The 21,965-nt window shown below is 36.9% G+C and overlaps 2 protein-coding genes across 2 annotated transcripts in view; one reads left to right on the top strand and one right to left on the bottom strand.

Moving 5' to 3' along the window:
• Window positions 1–780: 780 nt before the first annotated feature.
• On the top strand, window positions 781–4,934 carry LOC107595580 (SH2 domain-containing protein 3C-like). The gene is made up of 4 exons (XM_016286016.1): window positions 781–948; window positions 1,212–1,323; window positions 2,848–3,054; window positions 3,298–4,934. The coding sequence occupies exons 1-4, from the start codon at window positions 787–789 to the stop codon at window positions 3,471–3,473; spliced, it is 657 nt and encodes a 218-aa protein (XP_016141502.1). The 5' UTR covers window positions 781–786; the 3' UTR covers window positions 3,474–4,934.
• A 2,985-nt stretch (window positions 4,935–7,919) lies between these two features.
• LOC107595550 (SH2 domain-containing protein 3C-like) overlaps window positions 7,920–21,965 on the bottom strand; it is a 57,420-nt gene continuing 43,374 nt past the window's right edge. The window contains exons 4-13 of the mRNA XM_016285980.1: window positions 21,771–21,899; window positions 18,482–18,909; window positions 17,606–17,680; window positions 17,191–17,291; window positions 15,704–16,194; window positions 12,339–12,454; window positions 11,191–11,362; window positions 10,816–10,927; window positions 9,085–9,291; window positions 7,920–8,841 (exon numbers count right to left, since the gene is read on the bottom strand). Of these exons, the coding sequence (XP_016141466.1) occupies window positions 8,666–8,841; window positions 9,085–9,291; window positions 10,816–10,927; window positions 11,191–11,362; window positions 12,339–12,454; window positions 15,704–16,194; window positions 17,191–17,291; window positions 17,606–17,680; window positions 18,482–18,909; window positions 21,771–21,899 (2,007 nt within the window). The 3' untranslated portion in view covers window positions 7,920–8,665. The remainder of the gene's footprint in view (window positions 8,842–9,084; window positions 9,292–10,815; window positions 10,928–11,190; window positions 11,363–12,338; window positions 12,455–15,703; window positions 16,195–17,190; window positions 17,292–17,605; window positions 17,681–18,481; window positions 18,910–21,770; window positions 21,900–21,965) is intronic.

Below are 21,965 nucleotides of genomic sequence, written 5' to 3'. Positions count from 1 at the left end.
TTTTTATTAAACATATATATATATATATATATATATATATATATATATATATATAATTATACTTAATACTGATGTTATTATGTTATTTAGTGTTTTACTTTTTCATAAAAGTATAGCAAGAACACAAACCAAGTTTGGGGTCAGTAATATGTTTTTTCTTTTAAATAAGAAGTATGAAATGAATACTTTTATTAAGCAAGGATGCAATAAATATATCAACAGTGTCAGTAAAGACATTTATAATTGTCCGAACAGATTTACCGCAAAAATATTAAGCAGCACAACTGTTTTCAACATTGATAATAATAGTTGTGCATGTTTCTCGAGCAGCAAATCAGCATATTAGAATGATTTCTGAAGGATCATGTGACACTGAAGACTGGCGTAATGATGCTGAAAATTCAGCTTTGTATCAGAGGAATAAATTACATCTTAAAATAAATTAAAATTCAAAACTGTGTTATTATGTTAATAATATTTTGCAATATTACTGTATTTTTTATCAAATAAACGCTGCTTTCGTGAGCATAAGAGACAAAAATATTACAAAATCTTACCAACTCCAAATATTTGAACATTAGTGTGTAAGTTGAAAATGAACACAGCAATACTCATATAAATCTAAAAACATACATATATATAAAACAAGCCATCATACGATTTACAGAGATACAGTATTAGATGTTTTCTAGCAACTTGTCCTGTATCACTGCAGCTGTATTGAATATATTTGAGTGATCAGCTGTGTTCTGCTTTCTTTGTCTCTTGTTCAACAGGTTTTACACCATGTCTATAATGATGGCGGTGGATTTGTTGGGTTGTACGGGCAGCACAGAGGAGAGAGCCGCCCTCCTGTATAAAACCATCCAGCTGGCTGCTGAACTCAAGAGCAACATGGGCAACATGTACGGATTCGCTGCGGTCATGAGAGCGCTGGAGCTGCCGCAGGTGAGAACGCACACCTGTCCTCTCAGACCACAGCATATGAGCTGTCATTCATGGTTTAAGTACCAAAGTTTAATAGCAAGTTTAAAACAATAGTCATGCGTAGTAATAATTTGTATATCAGAATAGTATTATTTAGATGTATTATTTAACTCGTGCTGATCGTTCTAAGGTTGCAATTATTTTCCAGTAAACGCACAGCTATGTAGTAGCTCCGGATATATTACAGTTGTATATTTCTGTATATTCTGTGATGTTTGGTGTAGATCTCACGGCTGGAGCAGACATGGATAACACTGCGACAGAGACACACAGAAGGCGCCATCCTCTATGAGAAGAAACTCAAGCCATTCCTGAAGGCCATTACTGATGGGAAAGGTAGAACAGGGTGTCTTAAACAATGTTCTTTAATGACGAAATGCTGTTAATATTCTTCACTACAGAACGTTTATTATTAGTGACAGTAGAAAATCCTAAGCAATTGGTAAAGAATCACATGGACAATATTCTTGATAGTGGTCGACCGATATATATCTCCAAAGGCATTTTTAAATTATCGGTATTCGCCGATTAATTTTTCTCTTTGGCCGATAAGTGTCAGAGGTAGCTTTTATTTTGAAAGCAGTGGGACTTTTATTTTGATAGAGATAAGAACCCAACCAACGCCTGTGCGCACACATGAGTGTTATCTTTCAGTTCTTGATTTCAAACTATGCTGCGTTATATCCAGTTTGCCATTATGTCATATTCATGTCGTATGTTATTGTGTTCTGTATGTAAAATTAGTGTTAACTGGTCTTTATTTGAGAAAATAGGATTTGCAGTGCGCACAAACTACTACTATAGGATTACAGAATCAAAAGGTTGTTAAAGCATAAATTTGTTAATTTTTACAGTTTTTAGTTATATTTTTAAATAGAATTAATTTAATTCCAGCAATCCTGCATATTATTTTAATTAAACTGTGTAATATAATATACTGTATATTTTTATGTATGATATTTGCTTTACCCTGCTCTCTAAGATATTGATACTGACATAAACCATCAAAACAAAAAAAAACAAAAAAATATCAACCACTAATTCTTAAAATTTATGGAATTAATATTCATTACAATTCATGTTGATGTAATTTACAAGATTTATTGTTTTATTTATTAACTTTCCTGCATTTGAATTCACGTTCATGTAAATTATTTATTTGAAATACCATCTGATAATGTTTTTTTTTTTATAAATATAATTGATAATAAAAGTAACATAATGAATGTAATAAAAGATCAGAGAATATTTTGATTTTACTCATTTATTATTTAATTTAGTTTTTTATATCTTCATTTTTACTTATCAATCTTTTATTTAATTTGGCACTGGCAATTATATAATTATATAAATCACAAATGTGACCCTGGACCACAAAACTACTCTTAAGTCGCTGGGGTATATTTGCAGCAATAGCCAAAATACATTGTATGGGTCAAAATAAAAATGCTCTTTTATGCCAAAAATCATTAGGATATTACGTAAAGATCATGTTCCATGAAGATATTTTGTAAATTTCCTACCGTAAATATATCAAAACTTCATTTTTGATTAGTAATATGCATTGCTAAGAACTTCATTTGGACAACTTTAAAGGCGATTTTCTCAATATTTCGATTTTTTTGCACCCTCAGATTCCAGATTTTCAAATAGTTGTCTCTCGGACAAATATTGTCCTATCCTAACAAACCATACATCATTTGGAAATCTTATTTATTCAGCTTTCAGATGATGTATAAATCTCAATTTCGAAAAAATTGACACTTAAGACTGGTTTTGTGGTCCAGGGTCACAAATCCCCCAGTAGTTCCAACTGTTTTTTAATATTTATTTATTTATAATTATTTCTTAATCTTTCAGAGAGCTGTGTCCTCTCGAACACCTCTTTCCCTCACGTGGTGCCGGTGTTGTCGCTGCTGGAGCGCGGTGTGGCGGCAGGCGAGGCGCTGGAGTCCTGGGAGAGTGTGGAGTCGGGAGTGGATGTGGTCATGAGTCACCTAGAAGCAGCCCGAACCATCGCTCACCATGGAGGACTGTATCGCACCAACACTGAGAGCAAGCTTCAGGGTAAACTATTAACCTGTGTTACAATTAAAATATAAAATCCAAGCATTTAATATTAGACACGATTATTAAACTTAACTTAATAAATAATAATTTACTAAAGTTAGCCTAAAAAGCATGCATGGATGTACACTTTGAAGATATATACAATATAACATTCAGGCATATACTTTAATTTGGACTGCAGTGCACTAGTCCTATTTTCTAGTCCACATACTTTATGTGGTGTTCACAATCTCCACACAGATTTCCAGGAGCGGAAGGAGGTGCTGGAAATCTTCTGTACAGAGTTTCAGATGAGGCTTTTATGGGGCAGCCGTGGCTCTGAAGGAAGCCAGGCCGAGCGCTATGAGAAGTTTGACAAAGTCCTCACTGCTCTGTCCCACAAGCTAGAACCTCCTGTACGACACAGTGAATTATAGCACCCCCGCACCCACAAATTGTATGATCCCTGACCTTCCTGTCACTCCTACTCCTGGTCCATGCTTTTAGGGGGGAGCCGGAGAATATGACAATGAGGGACTCGCTCTGCAAAACAAGGCACAAAAGGGGACAGGCTTTATGCGAGCATGATAGCGCCTCCTAAAGAACACAGTCGTGAACTGCAGCAATGGAATGAAATAAAAATCTAAAGCCAAAATCTCTTCTTCAGTGGTGATCAAGGGCACTTCCTTTTCAAAAAGAGAGAATGTGATGAAGTGCACATTGACTTTAACCCAAATGGGTCTGAATCCTGTTTTATGTGAATCCATGATTTAGTTTCCATCAGCTTTTATGTCGATAAAAAAGCAAAGATGTCTTGCAGAAGTGACGTGTCTCTGTACCCTAGATGAGACTGCATTGACTTAACATAGTCACGATTTATTGCTGGAATAGATTGAACACACACTCACTTTTCAAATGTCTGAATGTAAGTTGCCAAATCATGAATTCAAACAGATGTCTACTGGATAAAGAGTCTTATTTTTATGCTCAATTTTTGGGTTCACTTCTGTGTTTTTTCGCTGTTGTCATGGCTTTATCGATAGAAATGGAGTCGACAGTTACTGTGAGGAATTGGGCCTTCATTTTTAATGAGTGTCTTAACAGATGCTCACATTCACACTCTCTCCAGGTCTGACAGCATTGCTTCTCAGAGCGCTTTGGTGTCTGTATGTGTTAGAGAAGAAGTGTAAGATAGAAGACATACTGTTTTCTTTCCTCTCTTTCTGTCATGCTGAGTTTTTTTTTTGTCTAAAGGGGTCATATCATGAGGAATGAAATTTTCCCTATTTGTAAATACAGAGTTCATTATAACTATCAGAATTTAAAAATCCAGTGCTAAAAATATGCATTTATTGAAACTAAATAGCAAAATGAGATTTTGGCATCTGAAACTCAAGGTCATTAGCATATGGCCACCCACTTTACACATCAACATCACATATTAGGTGTGCATTCATTCTGCTAAACACCAGAAGAGCTCATGATAAGAGTAAAATTGTGAAACTAGTAAAAACCCACCACATATTGTGCTGTTTTTTGCTGTGTGTAGCACCTACAGCTCTGCAGATCCTTCTAAAGGATCCCAGTGTTGAAAACAAGTTCATTTTCAGCACAAATTGTTTTATGAATCAGTTACATTATATTAGCAACCCCACAGCTCATGTGTTTCTCATTTCATATACGAAGAAGGTCATTTGCATAAAGTCTTAAAGGCGCAGCAGCACAAAAACAGCCTGTTTAATTCCAACATCAGAAAGAGGGTGGAAATGGACATAAAAAAATTTAAAAAATTTAAATAGCAAAAAATCATGATATGACCGCTTTAATATCTTTCATGACAGATACGCTGTCTTTTAGATACATAATGTATATTCTCAATGAGACTGGATCACAATGAATGTCACACTCTAAAAAATGCTGGGTTAAATACAACCCAGTGCTGGGTCAAATATGGACAAACCCAGCAATTGGGCTGTTTTAACCCAGCGGTTGGGTTAAATGTTTAACCCAACCTTTTGGTTAGTAACCCAAACGCTGGGTCAAAATAACCCAATTGCTGGGTTTGTCCATATTTTACCCAGCACTGGGTTGTATTTAACCCAGCATTTTTTAGAGTGTGACATTCATTGTGATCCAGTCTCATTGAGAATATACATTATGTATCTAAAAGACAGCGTATCTGTCATGAAAGATATTAAAGCGGTCATATCATGATTTTTTGCTATTTAAATTTTTTAAATTTTTTTATGTCCATTTCCACCCTCTTTCTGATGTTGGAATTAAACAGGCTGTTTTTGTGCTGCTGCGCCTTTAAGACTTTATGCAAATGACCTTCTTCGTATATGAAATGAGAAACACATGAGCTGTGGGGTTGCTAATATAATGTAACTGATTCATAAAACAATTTGTGCTGAAAATGAACTTGTTTTCAACACTGGGATCCTTTAGAAGGATCTGCAGAGCTGTAGGTGCTACACACAGCAAAAAACAGCACAATATGTGGTGGGTTTTTACTAGTTTCACAATTTTACTCTTATCATGAGCTCTTCTGGTGTTTAGCAGAATGAATGCACACCTAATATGTGATGTTGATGTGTAAAGTGGGTGGCCATATGCTAATGACCTTGAGTTTCAGATGCCAAAATCTCATTTTGCTATTTAGTTTCAATAAATGCATATTTTTAGCACTGGATTTTTAAATTCTGATAGTTATAATGAACTCTGTATTTACAAATAGGGAAAATTTCATTCATCATGATATGACCCCTTTAGACAAAAAAAAAACTCAGCATGACAGAAAGAGAGGAAAGAAAACAGTATGTCTTCTATCTTACACTTCTTCTCTAACACATACAGACACCAAAGCGCTCTGAGAAGCAATGCTGTCAGACCTGGAGAGAGTGTGAATGTGAGCATCTGTTAAGACACTCATTAAAAATGAAGGCCCAATTCCTCACAGTAACTGTCGACTCCATTTCTATCGATAAAGCCATGACAACAGCGAAAAAACACAGAAGTGAACCCAAAAATTGAGCATAAAAATAAGACTCTTTATCCAGTAGACATCTGTTTGAATTCATGATTTGGCAACTTACATTCAGACATTTGAAAAGTGAGTGTGTGTTCAATCTATTCCAGCAATAAATCGTGACTATGTTAAGTCAATGCAGTCTCATCTAGGGTACAGAGACACGTCACTTCTGCAAGACATCTTTGCTTTTTTATCGACATAAAAGCTGATGGAAACTAAATCATGGATTCACATAAAACAGGATTCAGACCCATTTGGGTTAAAGTCAATGTGCACTTCATCACATTCTCTCTTTTTGAAAAGGAAGTGCCCTTGATCACCACTGAAGAAGAGATTTTGGCTTTAGATTTTTATTTCATTCCATTGCTGCAATTCACGACTGTGTTCTTTAGGAGGCGCTATCATGCTCGCATAAAGCCTGTCCCCTTTTGTGCCTTGTTTTGCAGAGCGAGTCCCTCATTTGTGCATTCATTCTGCTAAACACCAGAAGAGCTCATGATAAGAGTAAAATTGTGAAACTAGTAAAAACCCACCACATATTGTGCTGTTTTTTGCTGTGTGTAGCACCTACAGCTCTGCAGATCCTTCTAAAGGATCCCAGTGTTGAAAACAAGTTCATTTTCAGCACAAATTGTTTTATGAATCAGTTACATTATATTAGCAACCCCACAGCTCATGTGTTTCTCATTTCATATACGAAGAAGGTCATTTGCATAAAGTCTTAAAGGCGCAGCAGCACAAAAACAGCCTGTTTAATTCCAACATCAGAAAGAGGGTGGAAATGGACATAAAAAAATTTAAAAAATTTAAATAGCAAAAAATCATGATATGACCGCTTTAATATCTTTCATGACAGATACGCTGTCTTTTAGATACATAATGTATATTCTCAATGAGACTGGATCACAATGAATGTCACACTCTAAAAAATGCTGGGTTAAATACAACCCAGTGCTGGGTAAAATATGGACAAACCCAGCAATTGGGTTATTTTGACCCAGCGTTTGGGTTACTAACCAAAAGGTTGGGTTAAACATTTAACCCAACCGCTGGGTTAAAACAGCCCAATTGCTGGGTTTGTCCATATTTTACCCAGCACTGGGTTGTATTTAACCCAGCATTTTTTAGAGTGTGACATTCATTGTGATCCAGTCTCATTGAGAATATACATTATGTATCTAAAAGACAGCGTATCTGTCATGAAAGATATTAAAGCGGTCATATCATGATTTTTTGCTATTTAAATTTTTTAAATTTTTTTATGTCCATTTCCACCCTCTTTCTGATGTTGGAATTAAACAGGCTGTTTTTGTGCTGCTGCGCCTTTAAGACTTTATGCAAATGACCTTCTTCGTATATGAAATGAGAAACACATGAGCTGTGGGGTTGCTAATATAATGTAACTGATTCATAAAACAATTTGTGCTGAAAATGAACTTGTTTTCAACACTGGGATCCTTTAGAAGGATCTGCAGAGCTGTAGGTGCTACACACAGCAAAAAACAGCACAATATGTGGTGGGTTTTTACTAGTTTCACAATTTTACTCTTATCATGAGCTCTTCTGGTGTTTAGCAGAATGAATGCACACCTAATATGTGATGTTGATGTGTAAAGTGGGTGGCCATATGCTAATGACCTTGAGTTTCAGATGCCAAAATCTCATTTTGCTATTTAGTTTCAATAAATGCATATTTTTAGCACTGGATTTTTAAATTCTGATAGTTATAATGAACTCTGTATTTACAAATAGGGAAAATTTCATTCATCATGATATGACCCCTTTAGACAAAAAAAAAACTCAGCATGACAGAAAGAGAGGAAAGAAAACAGTATGTCTTCTATCTTACACTTCTTCTCTAACACATACAGACATCAACGCGCTCTGAGAAGCAATGCTGTCAGACCTGGAGAGAGTGTGAATGTGAGCATCTGTTAAGACACTCATTAAAAATGAAGGCCCAATTCCTCACAGTAACTGTCGACTCCATTTCTATCGATAAAGCCATGACAACAGCGAAAAAACACAGAAGTGAACCCAAAAATTGAGCATAAAAATAAGACTCTTTATCCAGTAGACATCTGTTTGAATTCATGATTTGGCAACTTACATTCAGACATTTGAAAAGTGAGTGTGTGTTCAATCTATTCCAGCAATAAATCGTGACTATGTTAAGTCAATGCAGTCTCATCTAGGGTACAGAGACACGTCACTTCTGCAAGACATCTTTGCTTTTTTATCGACATAAAAGCTGATGGAAACTAAATCATGGATTCACATAAAACAGGATTCAGACCCATTTGGGTTAAAGTCAATGTGCACTTCATCACATTCTCTCTTTTTGAAAAGGAAGTGCCCTTGATCACCACTGAAGAAGAGATTTTGGCTTTAGATTTTTATTTCATTCCATTGCTGCAATTCACGACTGTGTTCTTTAGGAGGCGCTATCATGCTCGCATAAAGCCTGTCCCCTTTTGTGCCTTGTTTTGCAGAGCGAGTCCCTCATTGTCATATTCTCCGGCTCCCCCCAAAAAGCATGGACCAGGAGTAGGAGTGACAGGAAGGTCAGGGATCATACAATTTGTGGGTGCGGGGGTGCTATAATTCACTGTGTCGTACAGGAGGTTCTAGCTTGTGGGACAGAGCAGTGAGGACTTTGTCAAACTTCTCATAGCGCTCGGCCTGGCTTCCTTCAGAGCCACGGCTGCCCCATAAAAGCCTCATCTGAAACTCTGTACAGAAGATTTCCAGCACCTCCTTCCGCTCCTGGAAATCTGTGTGGAGATTGTGAACACCACATAAAGTATGTGGACTAGAAAATAGGACTAGTGCACTGCAGTCCAAATTAAAGTATATGCCTGAATGTTATATTGTATATATCTTCAAAGTGTACATCCATGCATGCTTTTTAGGCTAACTTTAGTAAATTATTATTTATTAAGTTAAGTTTAATAATCGTGTCTAATATTAAATGCTTGGATTTTATATTTTAATTGTAACACAGGTTAATAGTTTACCCTGAAGCTTGCTCTCAGTGTTGGTGCGATACAGTCCTCCATGGTGAGCGATGGTTCGGGCTGCTTCTAGGTGACTCATGACCACATCCACTCCCGACTCCACACTCTCCCAGGACTCCAGCGCCTCGCCTGCCGCCACACCGCGCTCCAGCAGCGACAACACCGGCACCACGTGAGGGAAAGAGGTGTTCGAGAGGACACAGCTCTCTGAAAGATTAAGAAATAATTATAAATAAATAAATATTAAAAAACAGTTGGAACTACTGGGGGATTTGTGACCCTGGACCACAAAACCAGTCTTAAGTGTCAATTTTTTCGAAATTGAGATTTATACATCATCTGAAAGCTGAATAAATAAGATTTCCAAATGATGTATGGTTTGTTAGGATAGGACAATATTTGTCCGAGAGACAACTATTTGAAAATCTGGAATCTGAGGGTGCAAAAAAATCGAAATATTGAGAAAATCGCCTTTAAAGTTGTCCAAATGAAGTTCTTAGCAATGCATATTACTAATCAAAAATGAAGTTTTGATATATTTACGGTAGGAAATTTACAAAATATCTTCATGGAACATGATCTTTACGTAATATCCTAATGATTTTTGGCATAAAAGAGCATTTTTATTTTGACCCATACAATGTATTTTGGCTATTGCTGCAAATATACCCCAGCGACTTAAGAGTAGTTTTGTGGTCCAGGGTCACATTTGTGATTTATATAATTATATAATTGCCAGTGCCAAATTAAATAAAAGATTGATAAGTAAAAATGAAGATATAAAAAACTAAATTAAATAATAAATGAGTAAAATCAAAATATTCTCTGATCTTTTATTACATTCATTATGTTACTTTTATTATCAATTATATTTATAAAAAAAAAAACATTATCAGATGGTATTTCAAATAAATAATTTACATGAACGTGAATTCAAATGCAGGAAAGTTAATAAATAAAACAATAAATCTTGTAAATTACATCAACATGAATTGTAATGAATATTAATTCCATAAATTTTAAGAATTAGTGGTTGATATTTTTTTGTTTTTTTTTGTTTTGATGGTTTATGTCAGTATCAATATCTTAGAGAGCAGGGTAAAGCAAATATCATACATAAAAATATACAGTATATTATATTACACAGTTTAATTAAAATAATATGCAGGATTGCTGGAATTAAATTAATTCTATTTAAAAATATAACTAAAAACTGTAAAAATTAACAAATTTATGCTTTAACAACCTTTTGATTCTGTAATCCTATAGTAGTAGTTTGTGCGCACTGCAAATCCTATTTTCTCAAATAAAGACCAGTTAACACTAATTTTACATACAGAACACAATAACATACGACATGAATATGACATAATGGCAAACTGGATATAACGCAGCATAGTTTGAAATCAAGAACTGAAAGATAACACTCATGTGTGCGCACAGGCGTTGGTTGGGTTCTTATCTCTATCAAAATAAAAGTCCCACTGCTTTCAAAATAAAAGCTACCTCTGACACTTATCGGCCAAAGAGAAAAATTAATCGGCGAATACCGATAATTTAAAAATGCCTTTGGAGATATATATCGGTCGACCACTATCAAGAATATTGTCCATGTGATTCTTTACCAATTGCTTAGGATTTTCTACTGTCACTAATAATAAACGTTCTGTAGTGAAGAATATTAACAGCATTTCGTCATTAAAGAACATTGTTTAAGACACCCTGTTCTACCTTTCCCATCAGTAATGGCCTTCAGGAATGGCTTGAGTTTCTTCTCATAGAGGATGGCGCCTTCTGTGTGTCTCTGTCGCAGTGTTATCCATGTCTGCTCCAGCCGTGAGATCTACACCAAACATCACAGAATATACAGAAATATACAACTGTAATATATCCGGAGCTACTACATAGCTGTGCGTTTACTGGAAAATAATTGCAACCTTAGAACGATCAGCACGAGTTAAATAATACATCTAAATAATACTATTCTGATATACAAATTATTACTACGCATGACTATTGTTTTAAACTTGCTATTAAACTTTGGTACTTAAACCATGAATGACAGCTCATATGCTGTGGTCTGAGAGGACAGGTGTGCGTTCTCACCTGCGGCAGCTCCAGCGCTCTCATGACCGCAGCGAATCCGTACATGTTGCCCATGTTGCTCTTGAGTTCAGCAGCCAGCTGGATGGTTTTATACAGGAGGGCGGCTCTCTCCTCTGTGCTGCCCGTACAACCCAACAAATCCACCGCCATCATTATAGACATGGTGTAAAACCTGTTGAACAAGAGACAAAGAAAGCAGAACACAGCTGATCACTCAAATATATTCAATACAGCTGCAGTGATACAGGACAAGTTGCTAGAAAACATCTAATACTGTATCTCTGTAAATCGTATGATGGCTTGTTTTATATATATGTATGTTTTTAGATTTATATGAGTATTGCTGTGTTCATTTTCAACTTACACACTAATGTTCAAATATTTGGAGTTGGTAAGATTTTGTAATATTTTTGTCTCTTATGCTCACGAAAGCAGCGTTTATTTGATAAAAAATACAGTAATATTGCAAAATATTATTAACATAATAACACAGTTTTGAATTTTAATTTATTTTTTATACAGTCTTCAGTGTCACATGATCCTTCAGAAATCATTCTAATATGCTGATTTGCTGCTCGAGAAACATGCACAACTATTATTATCAATGTTGAAAACAGTTGTGCTGCTTAATATTTTTGCGGTAAATCTGTTCGGACAATTATAAATGTCTTTACTGACACTGTTGATATATTTATTGCATCCTTGCTTAATAAAAGTATTCATTTCATACTTCTTATTTAAAAGAAAAAACATATTACTGACCCCAAACTTGGTTTGTGTTCTTGCTATACTTTTATGAAAAAGTAAAACACTAAATAACATAATAACATCAGTATTAAGTATAATTATATATATATATATATATATATATATATATATATATATATGCTTAATAAAAACTGTAGTTATTGTCTTTTTTTCATTTTATTGCATGGTTTAATTCTGAATTATTTTCATTATCTGTAATTCTGTAAATCAGCTAAAAGGGATAGTTCGCCTAAAAATGTCCATCTGCTGTTTGGAATAGAGTTAATTACTGGACTTCATTGGCTGTTGATTTCGGTGTTATTCCCTTCACTTCAGAACAGCTGAAGTCTGCGGCATGTCCTGATTTTGATATGTCTGTATGAGTGTAAGTGTTTCCTCACCTCTCCAGCAGATCCAGCCTCAGCTGGTGTCCATGCGGAAGAGTCAGCAGCTCCAGCCCCGAGCTCACTCCCATCATCCTCTGCATCTCCTTGGTAACGCCCAGTATCCTAGCAACCTGCAGATGGCCACACAGTTACACGAGCAATATATTCAACCCCATCCCTTTATCTCCACCCTAATATATTCACAGTCAGAACAGAAGACATTTAATTACCCTTGAACTCATCACATGATGAATGTGGTAAACAGCAGTGTGGAAAGAGTTTATTAACCCTGGAGGTTTAGATGTTAATGGAAGACAACACTGATGAAAGGTTTGGTGTGCCATCCAGACTTTATCAGTCAGCTTCACGTGTGCCTTACATAATGTTGTCTGCTCTCATGGATCAGAAAACAGAATCAAGGACTTGAGAACCAATCAAATGTCATTCTGTCTGTCTGTCGTGGGGTTTACTGGTCATTTGTACAGTTTGTGTACTTCTTTGGGAGTGTTTGGAAATGTAAATGTGTATGAGAACTGGTAATGTTGTCCTGGGTCCTCCAACAATTCATGTAAGAATAATTTATTTAATAGTAAACAGTAATTTGCGACATCAGTCAGGTATCAAAAAGCACTAATAAGTAAATTGTGGTAAGTTGTGTGGTTAAAGAGATAGTTCACCCAAAAATGAGTTGTCAAAAATTCTGTCATCATTGAACACAAAAGAAGATATTGTGAAGAATATTAGTAACAAAACAGTTGATGGTAGCCATTGGCTTACATAGTATGAAAAAAAAGTCAGTGGCTACCGTCAACATTTTTTAAAACATCTTCTTGAGGGTGAGTAAATGATGACAGAATTTTCATTTTTGGGTGAACTATCCCTTTTAAGGGGGCTAGTCATGATATAGCAGAGATATATTTGGGCTTTAAGTTGAAATCAGAATCTGGCCCAAAACAAAGACCACGTGACCAGACCTGAAAAACTGATCTCTTTTTGTTTCTATATGTGCAGCTCTCACTGACTTATTAGATTTGATGTAGCGAATCAGCTCATGGGGAAATATGAATAATTAACCATAACTAATTATGATTAATTATTAATATTTTAGATCCACTGTAGATATTTAGCTGACCACTCAGGGTCAACCGTCTTGTCAATTCTAAGAACGTTAATTTCCTGGTTAAAGGAAATAACTTTCTTACTGTACAATTCTATAAGTTTGTAACGTAAATCTGCATGATTATTGACTCCGGTTATGAGTAAACAATGAACACGTCAAGTGTGATACAAGTAAGGTTTTATTAACTACATAAACACTTAAACTAGTCTAACATACTACATAAACACATTAAGCTGGTCTAACATACACATACACACACACACACATACAGTTGGTATAGGAAAGGGTTAAAGTTTAGCACTAAAGAAAGAGACATAAGGAATGACATTTATGGAACCATTTTTGCATATTCAGCAGATCTAAAACCTGAGGGAAAACGTCAGATTCTTAGTTCAAACAAACCTTGTAAAAAGGTGTAACTGATACTTAATGCATCAATTAAATCGACTAAGTTTGATACTTGCACGTCTGTATGAACAAAGATTCCTGATGCGATCTTACGGCCCCAAGATCTTGCTGAAGTTGGTTGATGAGAAAGAGCTAGTTTGAGTCAGAATCACTTGATGAATGAAAAGGACTAGGCCGGAGCCTGGCACGAGCTTTGGTATCCTGGAGCGTTTCTCACATCTTCATCTTAGCATCTCACTGAACCACCGAACAGGGGCGGGTCACATGGAGTGTGGCCTTTTAAAGCCTGCAGAGATTCACGCCTCTCAAGATGGGTTCGTCCAATGAGGAAGGCTGAAATCCCAAGCGGGAGGTTGGACATACTGAGGATTTTTATGAGTCTTTGTCTGTAAGCATGGTATTTTGCATATGTAATTCACTTGGGTGTTGATGCAGAAATTAGTAATGATTCTTAGAACATCCATATGTTGCAGAGGTATCAGCATGTAATATGCACTCTCAGTTAGATCATCCGAAGACGAATTCATAGATACTAGACATGGTAGAGTTACTTATATGAATGAGTGGTTTATCGTAAGCATGAATAAAAATAGTCTATAATACAACAGATTAAATACAACACAGCAATAATATACACAATGGCCTGAAGAAAATGGGTGTTCATTCAAAGAAGGTTTTCCTATGAATTAATTAGTAGAAAAGTCAGTTTCTCCTGTGCATTTGTGCCTTTCTTATGAGGAAAATGAGGGAGTTTATCCCCTGCATTCCTTTTAGGCCATAAAACCAGTGATATCAGCATTGGTTACCATGGAACCAGAGGCCTGTTCTGCTTTTCTGAGGTGTTAGGTGCATTTCGGGGGAAGGGTCCATAGACCCTCGTAATTGGCCATTTGGTTAGGTGATGGGGAGTTCGATATTATTTGTTAAATATAACAAAAAGTTGTGTGTGTCTGATTGGTCCAAATGCTACATTGATAATAAATATACCATATAATTTTCTATAATTAACAATAATGCTGTATTTATTATTATGACTATTATTAGTAGTAGTTTTCATTAATTACAAATATGCACCCACCTAAAACCTATCTAAACCGATCTAACTAAAACCAACTAAATATATATTTTAAAAACTGAATCTGGGCTATATGGGTAAAAATGGGTCTGTGTTTTTGACCTAGTTATACATTTGTGAACAAAACAACTGAAAAATGTCTCTAGAAAACTGATTTAAAAATTCTCAGCAAGAAACTGTTAATTAATAGAAATTAAATACATCATTATGAATTTTTTTTAGTAACATTTCAGTCAATTTACCTTCTTCACTCTTATGTAACCCTGAGAAAGGTTCATTGACTGAACCATTGCTAACTATGGGTTTAAATGTGAATTTCGAGCTTTCATCGTTTTTGCAATTATTATTCTCATTTTATTTTTCAATATTTATGAACAGAATTTTTGCCTGATGTGTTACTTGTTCCCATTACTGTATTATGATTTGTTTCAGATGGAGTTGAACTGGAGTTCGTGGATTGATTGTTTTATTATCAACACTTAACAATAATCTTTGCTTTGTATATCATTCCTGATAAACAGTGAAGCACCATACAGAAGAAGGTCAATAGCTGAAACGTGTTTCAAAATCGTCCTGCCAAAATTCAATAAATATTTTTTTAGAGTGCAGAATTTTTATTTTATGGTTATAGATGTATTGTTCAAGGCACCTAATTAGAGTGGTGATACAATTTATTAAAATGCTAATAAAATTTAGTAATGTATTGGGAAACAGTAATATAGCCAGTGAGTGTCAGTTTCTTCTGATGGCAATCTATTTATTTGTGTTTTTTTTTACCGTGCAGTCTGCCTTGGTGATGTGCTTGGCGGCTGTTTTGGGATCCACCTCTGCCAGAAGCTCCTTCACCCTCTTCAAAACACTCATCTCCAGAGGTTTATTCTCGGCTGGCAGAAGAGTCGACTGGTATTTCCCAGGCTTGAAGGAGGAGCTGGTCTCCATCAGGGGGAGCATGAAGCCCTCCACTCCATCTGGGGCTCCAGAGTCCGGACTTCGGCCATCCTCCACCCTCAGCCTCTCTACGTAGCTCTTGCAGGTAGGAAAGGGGGCTTGACCGGGTCTCAGCTCACAGTAGCTGCCGCCCTGCTCTGAACTCTCAGACGGGTAACCGTGGGCAGGCGTGCAGTGGGTGCTGGGGGGCATGTCTGAGCAGGGAAGGTTGTTATTGGAGGAGGATGGCGAGAGATGTGGATCGCTGGAGCGCCGCATCACTGGAGAAGGCGGGATCACGGCGAGGACACGCCCACCTGAGCCATGTCTGTGGCGGGAGACTGGAGAAACAAACAAAATAACAGACTATTACGTGGCTCTCTGAAACGCTTGATTTTGATTGGTCAGTTGCAACATTCCGAGTCCAATTATTCCCCGATAATGACCGTCGTCAATAAAAATGACTGCTCAAAGGTATCGGAGGCTCACTCTTCTTTCATGTCTGTCGTATCACACGACGAACATGCTCTCTCCGTTTCATTCAAATACAGCTGGTGACCCTCAGTAACTGACTGCATTTAAAACAAAACCGGATGACTTCAGTATTAAGGGGGTGTTCACAAAGAATGCGTTTTTGAGGTTAAAAATGCGAGGCGCTGGGTAGTGGAACAAAAATGGTCTAGGGATGCGTTTTTTAAAAATGGAAGTTTAAAAAAAATGCATTTTTGCAGTCCACTGTCCATGTTTTTCTATGTTAACATGCGCTATATGGACATGTTTGATATTTTTTCTTGCATCTTTTGCAGCATCTCGCACATGACACGGCATACTATAAATGCAACGCTTTTCCGTTTTTTTGTTTTTTTTCCCATTTCTTCTTGCATTTTGCAGTTAAAAACACGATGCAGGGCAGTGAAATGCAAGATTTAGAGACATGTTTTTCAAAAGTTTAACTTTTCAATAGTTCTGTGTGAATGGCCCCCAATAGTAGGCCTATGATTATATTGTTGTAGTGTTCATTTCGTTGCCAGAAGGATTTTTTTGCTCACTGGTAGGCGCTGTTCACATAGAATGCGTTTTTCTAATCCTCTGCGCTACTTTTCCATGTAAAAATGTGCTAGATCGACGTGTTTCTTCGTGGAAGCTTTGCGTTTAATGAGCTAATAACATATTTCAAATCAAATCAGTGATTCACTTCGTGTCGAGGTCCTGATCACCCTGTCTAGGTTTATTTTGCTGGATGCACATTATTCTTTACTTTTTGAGTGGGCTAATGGAATCAGTGGGTTTAAATATTCAGATACTGTATATGCATGAGAATGTGTGTGTGGACTCACTGGAGCTGTAGGCAGGGGATAGCGGGCAGCGGTACTCTTGGATTTGATCCATGCTCATGGCGCAGTTCCTCATGGCATCCTTATGGTGCACTGTAGAGGGACTGGAGAAGACAAACATGCTATTAAAACCTTCATTCTTTATGTCAAAACACATTTTACATGTCAAAACATCAAAACATCAAAACAATCAAGCATATAGCATTTTCAGCTTCTAATTTTGGTGGACAACTTATAAGCCACAGCTACAAGCTTTCTGAAAAACACATTCAGTGCTGCTAGAGACGACATGCACAGAAGCAGGTGAAGGGTTTCCATGTGGCCAAATCTGTTTGGAAAACAGAAGTGAGTGGGAGGGGGTCTGTGCCAGCTGTGAACACACACACACATAAACACACACACACACACACACACACACCAGCTGCTGCCCTCCGCTGGTTTCACCTCTGGCTCGACTGTCTGAGGCTCATCTGGCTCTGTAGGCTGGGTTGCACTGCTAATACAAGACATCCTACATGAGCACATCACTCCTGCATCTTTGGCGTGTGTACATGACCAATTAATATGCCTGATCTCAGACCTGAGATACATGAACATATTCAAGATTTGGATATATATTCAAAACATATACAGTATTTATATATATAGTTATTTTGAGACTCTAAACAAATGTAACGCCTGGTGATCATTAAAAACCAAAATGAATATGGTCACAAAACAAAACATGTTATTTTGAGACCTCTGGTGGTCACTTAAAATACAAAATGAATATTGTTACAAAATAAATAAATAAATAAAATAATAATAATAAAAAAAACACAACAAAAAACCCCGAAATGTTATTTTGAGACTCTGAACCAATTTAACTCCTGGTGGTTACTAAAAACACTAAATGAATATGGTCACAAAACAAAACAACAAAACAAGAAACAACAAAACAAAACACTTTAATATATTATTTTGAGACTCTGAACCAATTTAACTCCTGGTGGTCACTGAAAAACAACATTGATATGGTCACAAAACAAAAAACAACAAAACAAAACAATGTATTATTTTGAGACTCTGAACCAATTTAACTCCTGGTGGTCACTAAAAACACTAAATGACTATAGTTACAAAACAAAAACAAAAAACAACAAAACAAAACAATGTATTATTTTGAGCCTCTGAACCAATTTAACTCCTGGTGGTCCTTAAAAACACTACATGATTATGGTCACAAAACAAAACAAGGCACTATGAGTTAGCTACTTTATTATTTGAGAAGATGATGATGATGATGAAGGTTTACCTGTGAGGAATGATCTTCTCTGTGGTCAGTCCATCCGTCATGGTAACGCTTCGTCTCTTGATGTGTGCCCCCCTCTGGGTCGATGGTGAATGTGCAGATCCTGGTCTCCCACCAGCCAAAGCAAATGTCGCCTCCAGGTACCTCAGCGGCAGCATTCGGTTGACCGGACACAGCAGCTGGGCTCCAGTGCGTGAGCACACGGGTCGACCCGTGCCAGTGTGGTGCCTGACCAGCATGGGGACAGAGTCGAAGCTCTCATGCTCCAGCATGTACTGGATTTTGGTTTGCCCGCTTTTGACCAGGACTTTACTGATCCGACAGTGGATCACGTCCTGCTGCCAGCGACACGTGAGGACATAGTCGCCCACGCTTGACAGGGAGTCCCGTACGAGGAAGTCACCGCTACGCAGAACCAAAGTTTCTGAGGCCTGTGTTGACACAAATAAAAGAAAAGGGATTATTAAAGGAAATGTTGCGAGCTGGACTCAAACCCACATTTCCCACATAAGCACCACAGCTCACTTTCCCCCCAGAACATTCCAGTGGAATTGTGTAATTTGTTTTTTAAATAAACACATTTTAAATGAAAAGAAAGTCATTAAAATTACTTTCTGTGGTAATCGAAAGCATTCTTTATTCTGTTTTTGTTGACATTTGCGTTAACATTTTTACATCACTGTGTTAGCAACTGAATCAATAGAATAACTTGTGTATTCTACACAAGTTTTAAAAGATAGTTGATTAAATGCCACAAATGTGATACTTTATGTGCTACATGCCTCTGCGCCAGCAGATGGCACAACAGTACATTTGGTGAGGTCAGAAGTGCAGCATGGGGGCGTATCGCCATGGCGACTAGCTATAGTTTTTAAAAGAGGGGGCTGGAGTTTCTCTTTACTCCAGCTTGGGCAGGAATACATTATGCTAATGCCCAGATGGCTGCTCTCATAGTAGAGACAGCGTGGGCTGTAGTTTGACGGCTCTATGGTGCAAAAGAGGACACAAACACACTCTCTCACACACACGCCGACAGAAAAACCCAAACATGCACAAAACAAGCAAATATACAATACACAAACACATGTATAGAATGCACATAGAAAATACTGTAAAACTGCTAACAAAGGTTTTAATTGAACAACTTCTCCAGTTACATGCACACTTGTTTGGACATCATAGTGTGGACTTCCCTTTGACATCCATTGTTCTCAATGTTGAGGTGTGTAATCTTTTTGAAGTTAAAATACTTTCATCCATTACCACTTAATATGCAGAGACAACTGGAAGTCATTTGTAGGCGGTTTCCTGAAGAGTGAAACACTGGTACTTTCAAAACATTGCTCCATTTGTTTGAGAGAACAGTTTGAGATTTTGGGAAGGTATAGCCATAGATGACAGAGAGTCCTTTCACTGAATATGAGAAGCATATTGCACACGGACACTGAGTGAAATCACCAGCTCAAATTTGATTGGCTTGCTTTACACATGATTTTTAAATGGTCTACCTAAAAAAAATTTTTTTTTTAAAGCTGCCAGGATGATGCAACAAGCACTTTTGAGAATTAAATAAATCACTTGCCATGTTAGTGCCATCAAATCTTTGAAAGTTATTTAGAATTTGAAGCACCCAGTAGAAAATCAACTAAAATCTTAAACTTAAAGGGGTCATATGATGCGATTTCAAGTTTTCCTTTCTCTTTGGAGTGTTACAAGCTCTTGGTGCATAAGGAAGATCTGTAAAGTTGCAAAGACTAAAGTCTCAAATTTAAAGAGATATTCTTTATAAAAGTTAAGAGTCAGCCACGCCTACCTAAAACGGCTCATTCTAACACGCCCCCACATGTCTACGTCACTATGTGGAAATATTAGCAAAATGCCGCTCAAATGTGCACGCAAAGAAAGAAGGCGTGGTTTCAGGAACAGCAGTAGTGTTGATGCAGCATGACAGGGAGACGCTGTATGATTCAGTGTGAAAGCAAAAGCACTTTATTTGGCCTTCCAGAAGTAGATGCAATTAGGAATCATTGGTTAAGATTTATTTACAACAGAACAGCACAACCCAGATGTTCGAATTTGTGCAACGCATTTTATGGACGACAGTTATTTTAACCTAGAAGAGTACAAGGCTGGCTGTGCACAAAGGCTATTTCTAAAACAAAAAAGGGCCAATTCCGACTTTGCTATGACAATCTGGCGCTTCTGAATCAGCGACTGTAAGTATGTTTTGTTATTAGTTTAAGTATTTGCTATTGACACAGTTTTGTGCAGCGCAGAGACGCGTCGTGTGTGTGTGAGTGTGTATGAGGGGAACAGGGTCACATCACAGCAGAGTGAACAGTCTGTCAGGAATCATAGCACGTCAGCTGTCTTAACCGCGGCTTGTGTACTGCATCATCACTGTGTCTGTCACGCGACTCTGTTGCCCTTTCGTGCTTGAACTGATGGTAAAACTAACGACATTATTAACTATATTATAGTCTTGATATTTACTTTGAAAGCTGAAGCTCGTGATTATGGTAAGGGGCGTTACATTTCCGACGCGTGCTTGATTCTGTAAAATTATTAAAATTATTAAAATATTCTTCATACTTATAAACAAACTGTTCACTGTAAGGTCCCGTGGGCTCTTTTGGGGTTCTTCTATGGTATCACTGCAAAAATTCCCTTAAACTACAAATTTGCAACTGCAAGAAGTGAGACATAAACTCACAATTCTGACATTTGTTTCTCACAATTACGAGTTTACATCTCAAGTCTGACTTTTTTCTCAGAATTGCAGGATATAAACTTGCAGTTGTGAGAAATACAATTGGAATTGTGAGATATAAACTTGCAATTCTGACTTTTTTTTCCTCCGAATTTTGTATTTCCTCCGCAATTTCATGTTATAAAGTACAATTTAGATGAAAAAAAAAGACCCACTAATTTCTTACCATTGCAAGTTTATATCTCACAATTCTGACTTTATATCATGCAATGAGAAAAAAGCTCAGAATTGCGAGATGTAAACTGTGAGATAAAAAGTCACAATTACCTTTTTTATTCAATGGCAGAAACGAGCTTCCATAATTTTTGTACACTGGTTCATTATTTTGGTATAATCAATTTGACACAAATCCACCTCCAAATCCAAAATTAACTTCCAAAATGAAATGTCATTTTACATGACAGTTTCTTTTTGTCTAAGGATCCAGAATAGGTTGCAAAGTGGACCAGACCCTATTCCGTTTAGTCAAAATTCTGGCTGCGTGAGATTGTACCACAGCAAATCTTGACCTCACAAACACACCTCTCGTGGAATATGGCCATGGTACCAGCCGTGGCTCCTCATGTCACTGCTACTGAGTTTGAGCTCCTCCTCCAGCTCCTTCCTGAGTTTCTCCGGGGGCGACTCCAGCAGGTACTTCTCCTTGGAGAACTGCAAAAAACACACAAAACCAACAGATAAGTCACACTGGCCTACTTCATGAACACAAATATATGA

This window comes from Sinocyclocheilus grahami, unplaced genomic scaffold, assembly GCF_001515645.1.
Source record: "Sinocyclocheilus grahami isolate Dianchi unplaced genomic scaffold, SAMN03320097.WGS_v1.1 scaffold204.1, whole genome shotgun sequence".
NCBI lineage: Eukaryota > Metazoa > Chordata > Actinopteri > Cypriniformes > Cyprinidae > Sinocyclocheilus > Sinocyclocheilus grahami.
Note: the sequence above shows the minus strand (reverse complement) of the source record. Positions and strands in the feature narration are given on the sequence as shown.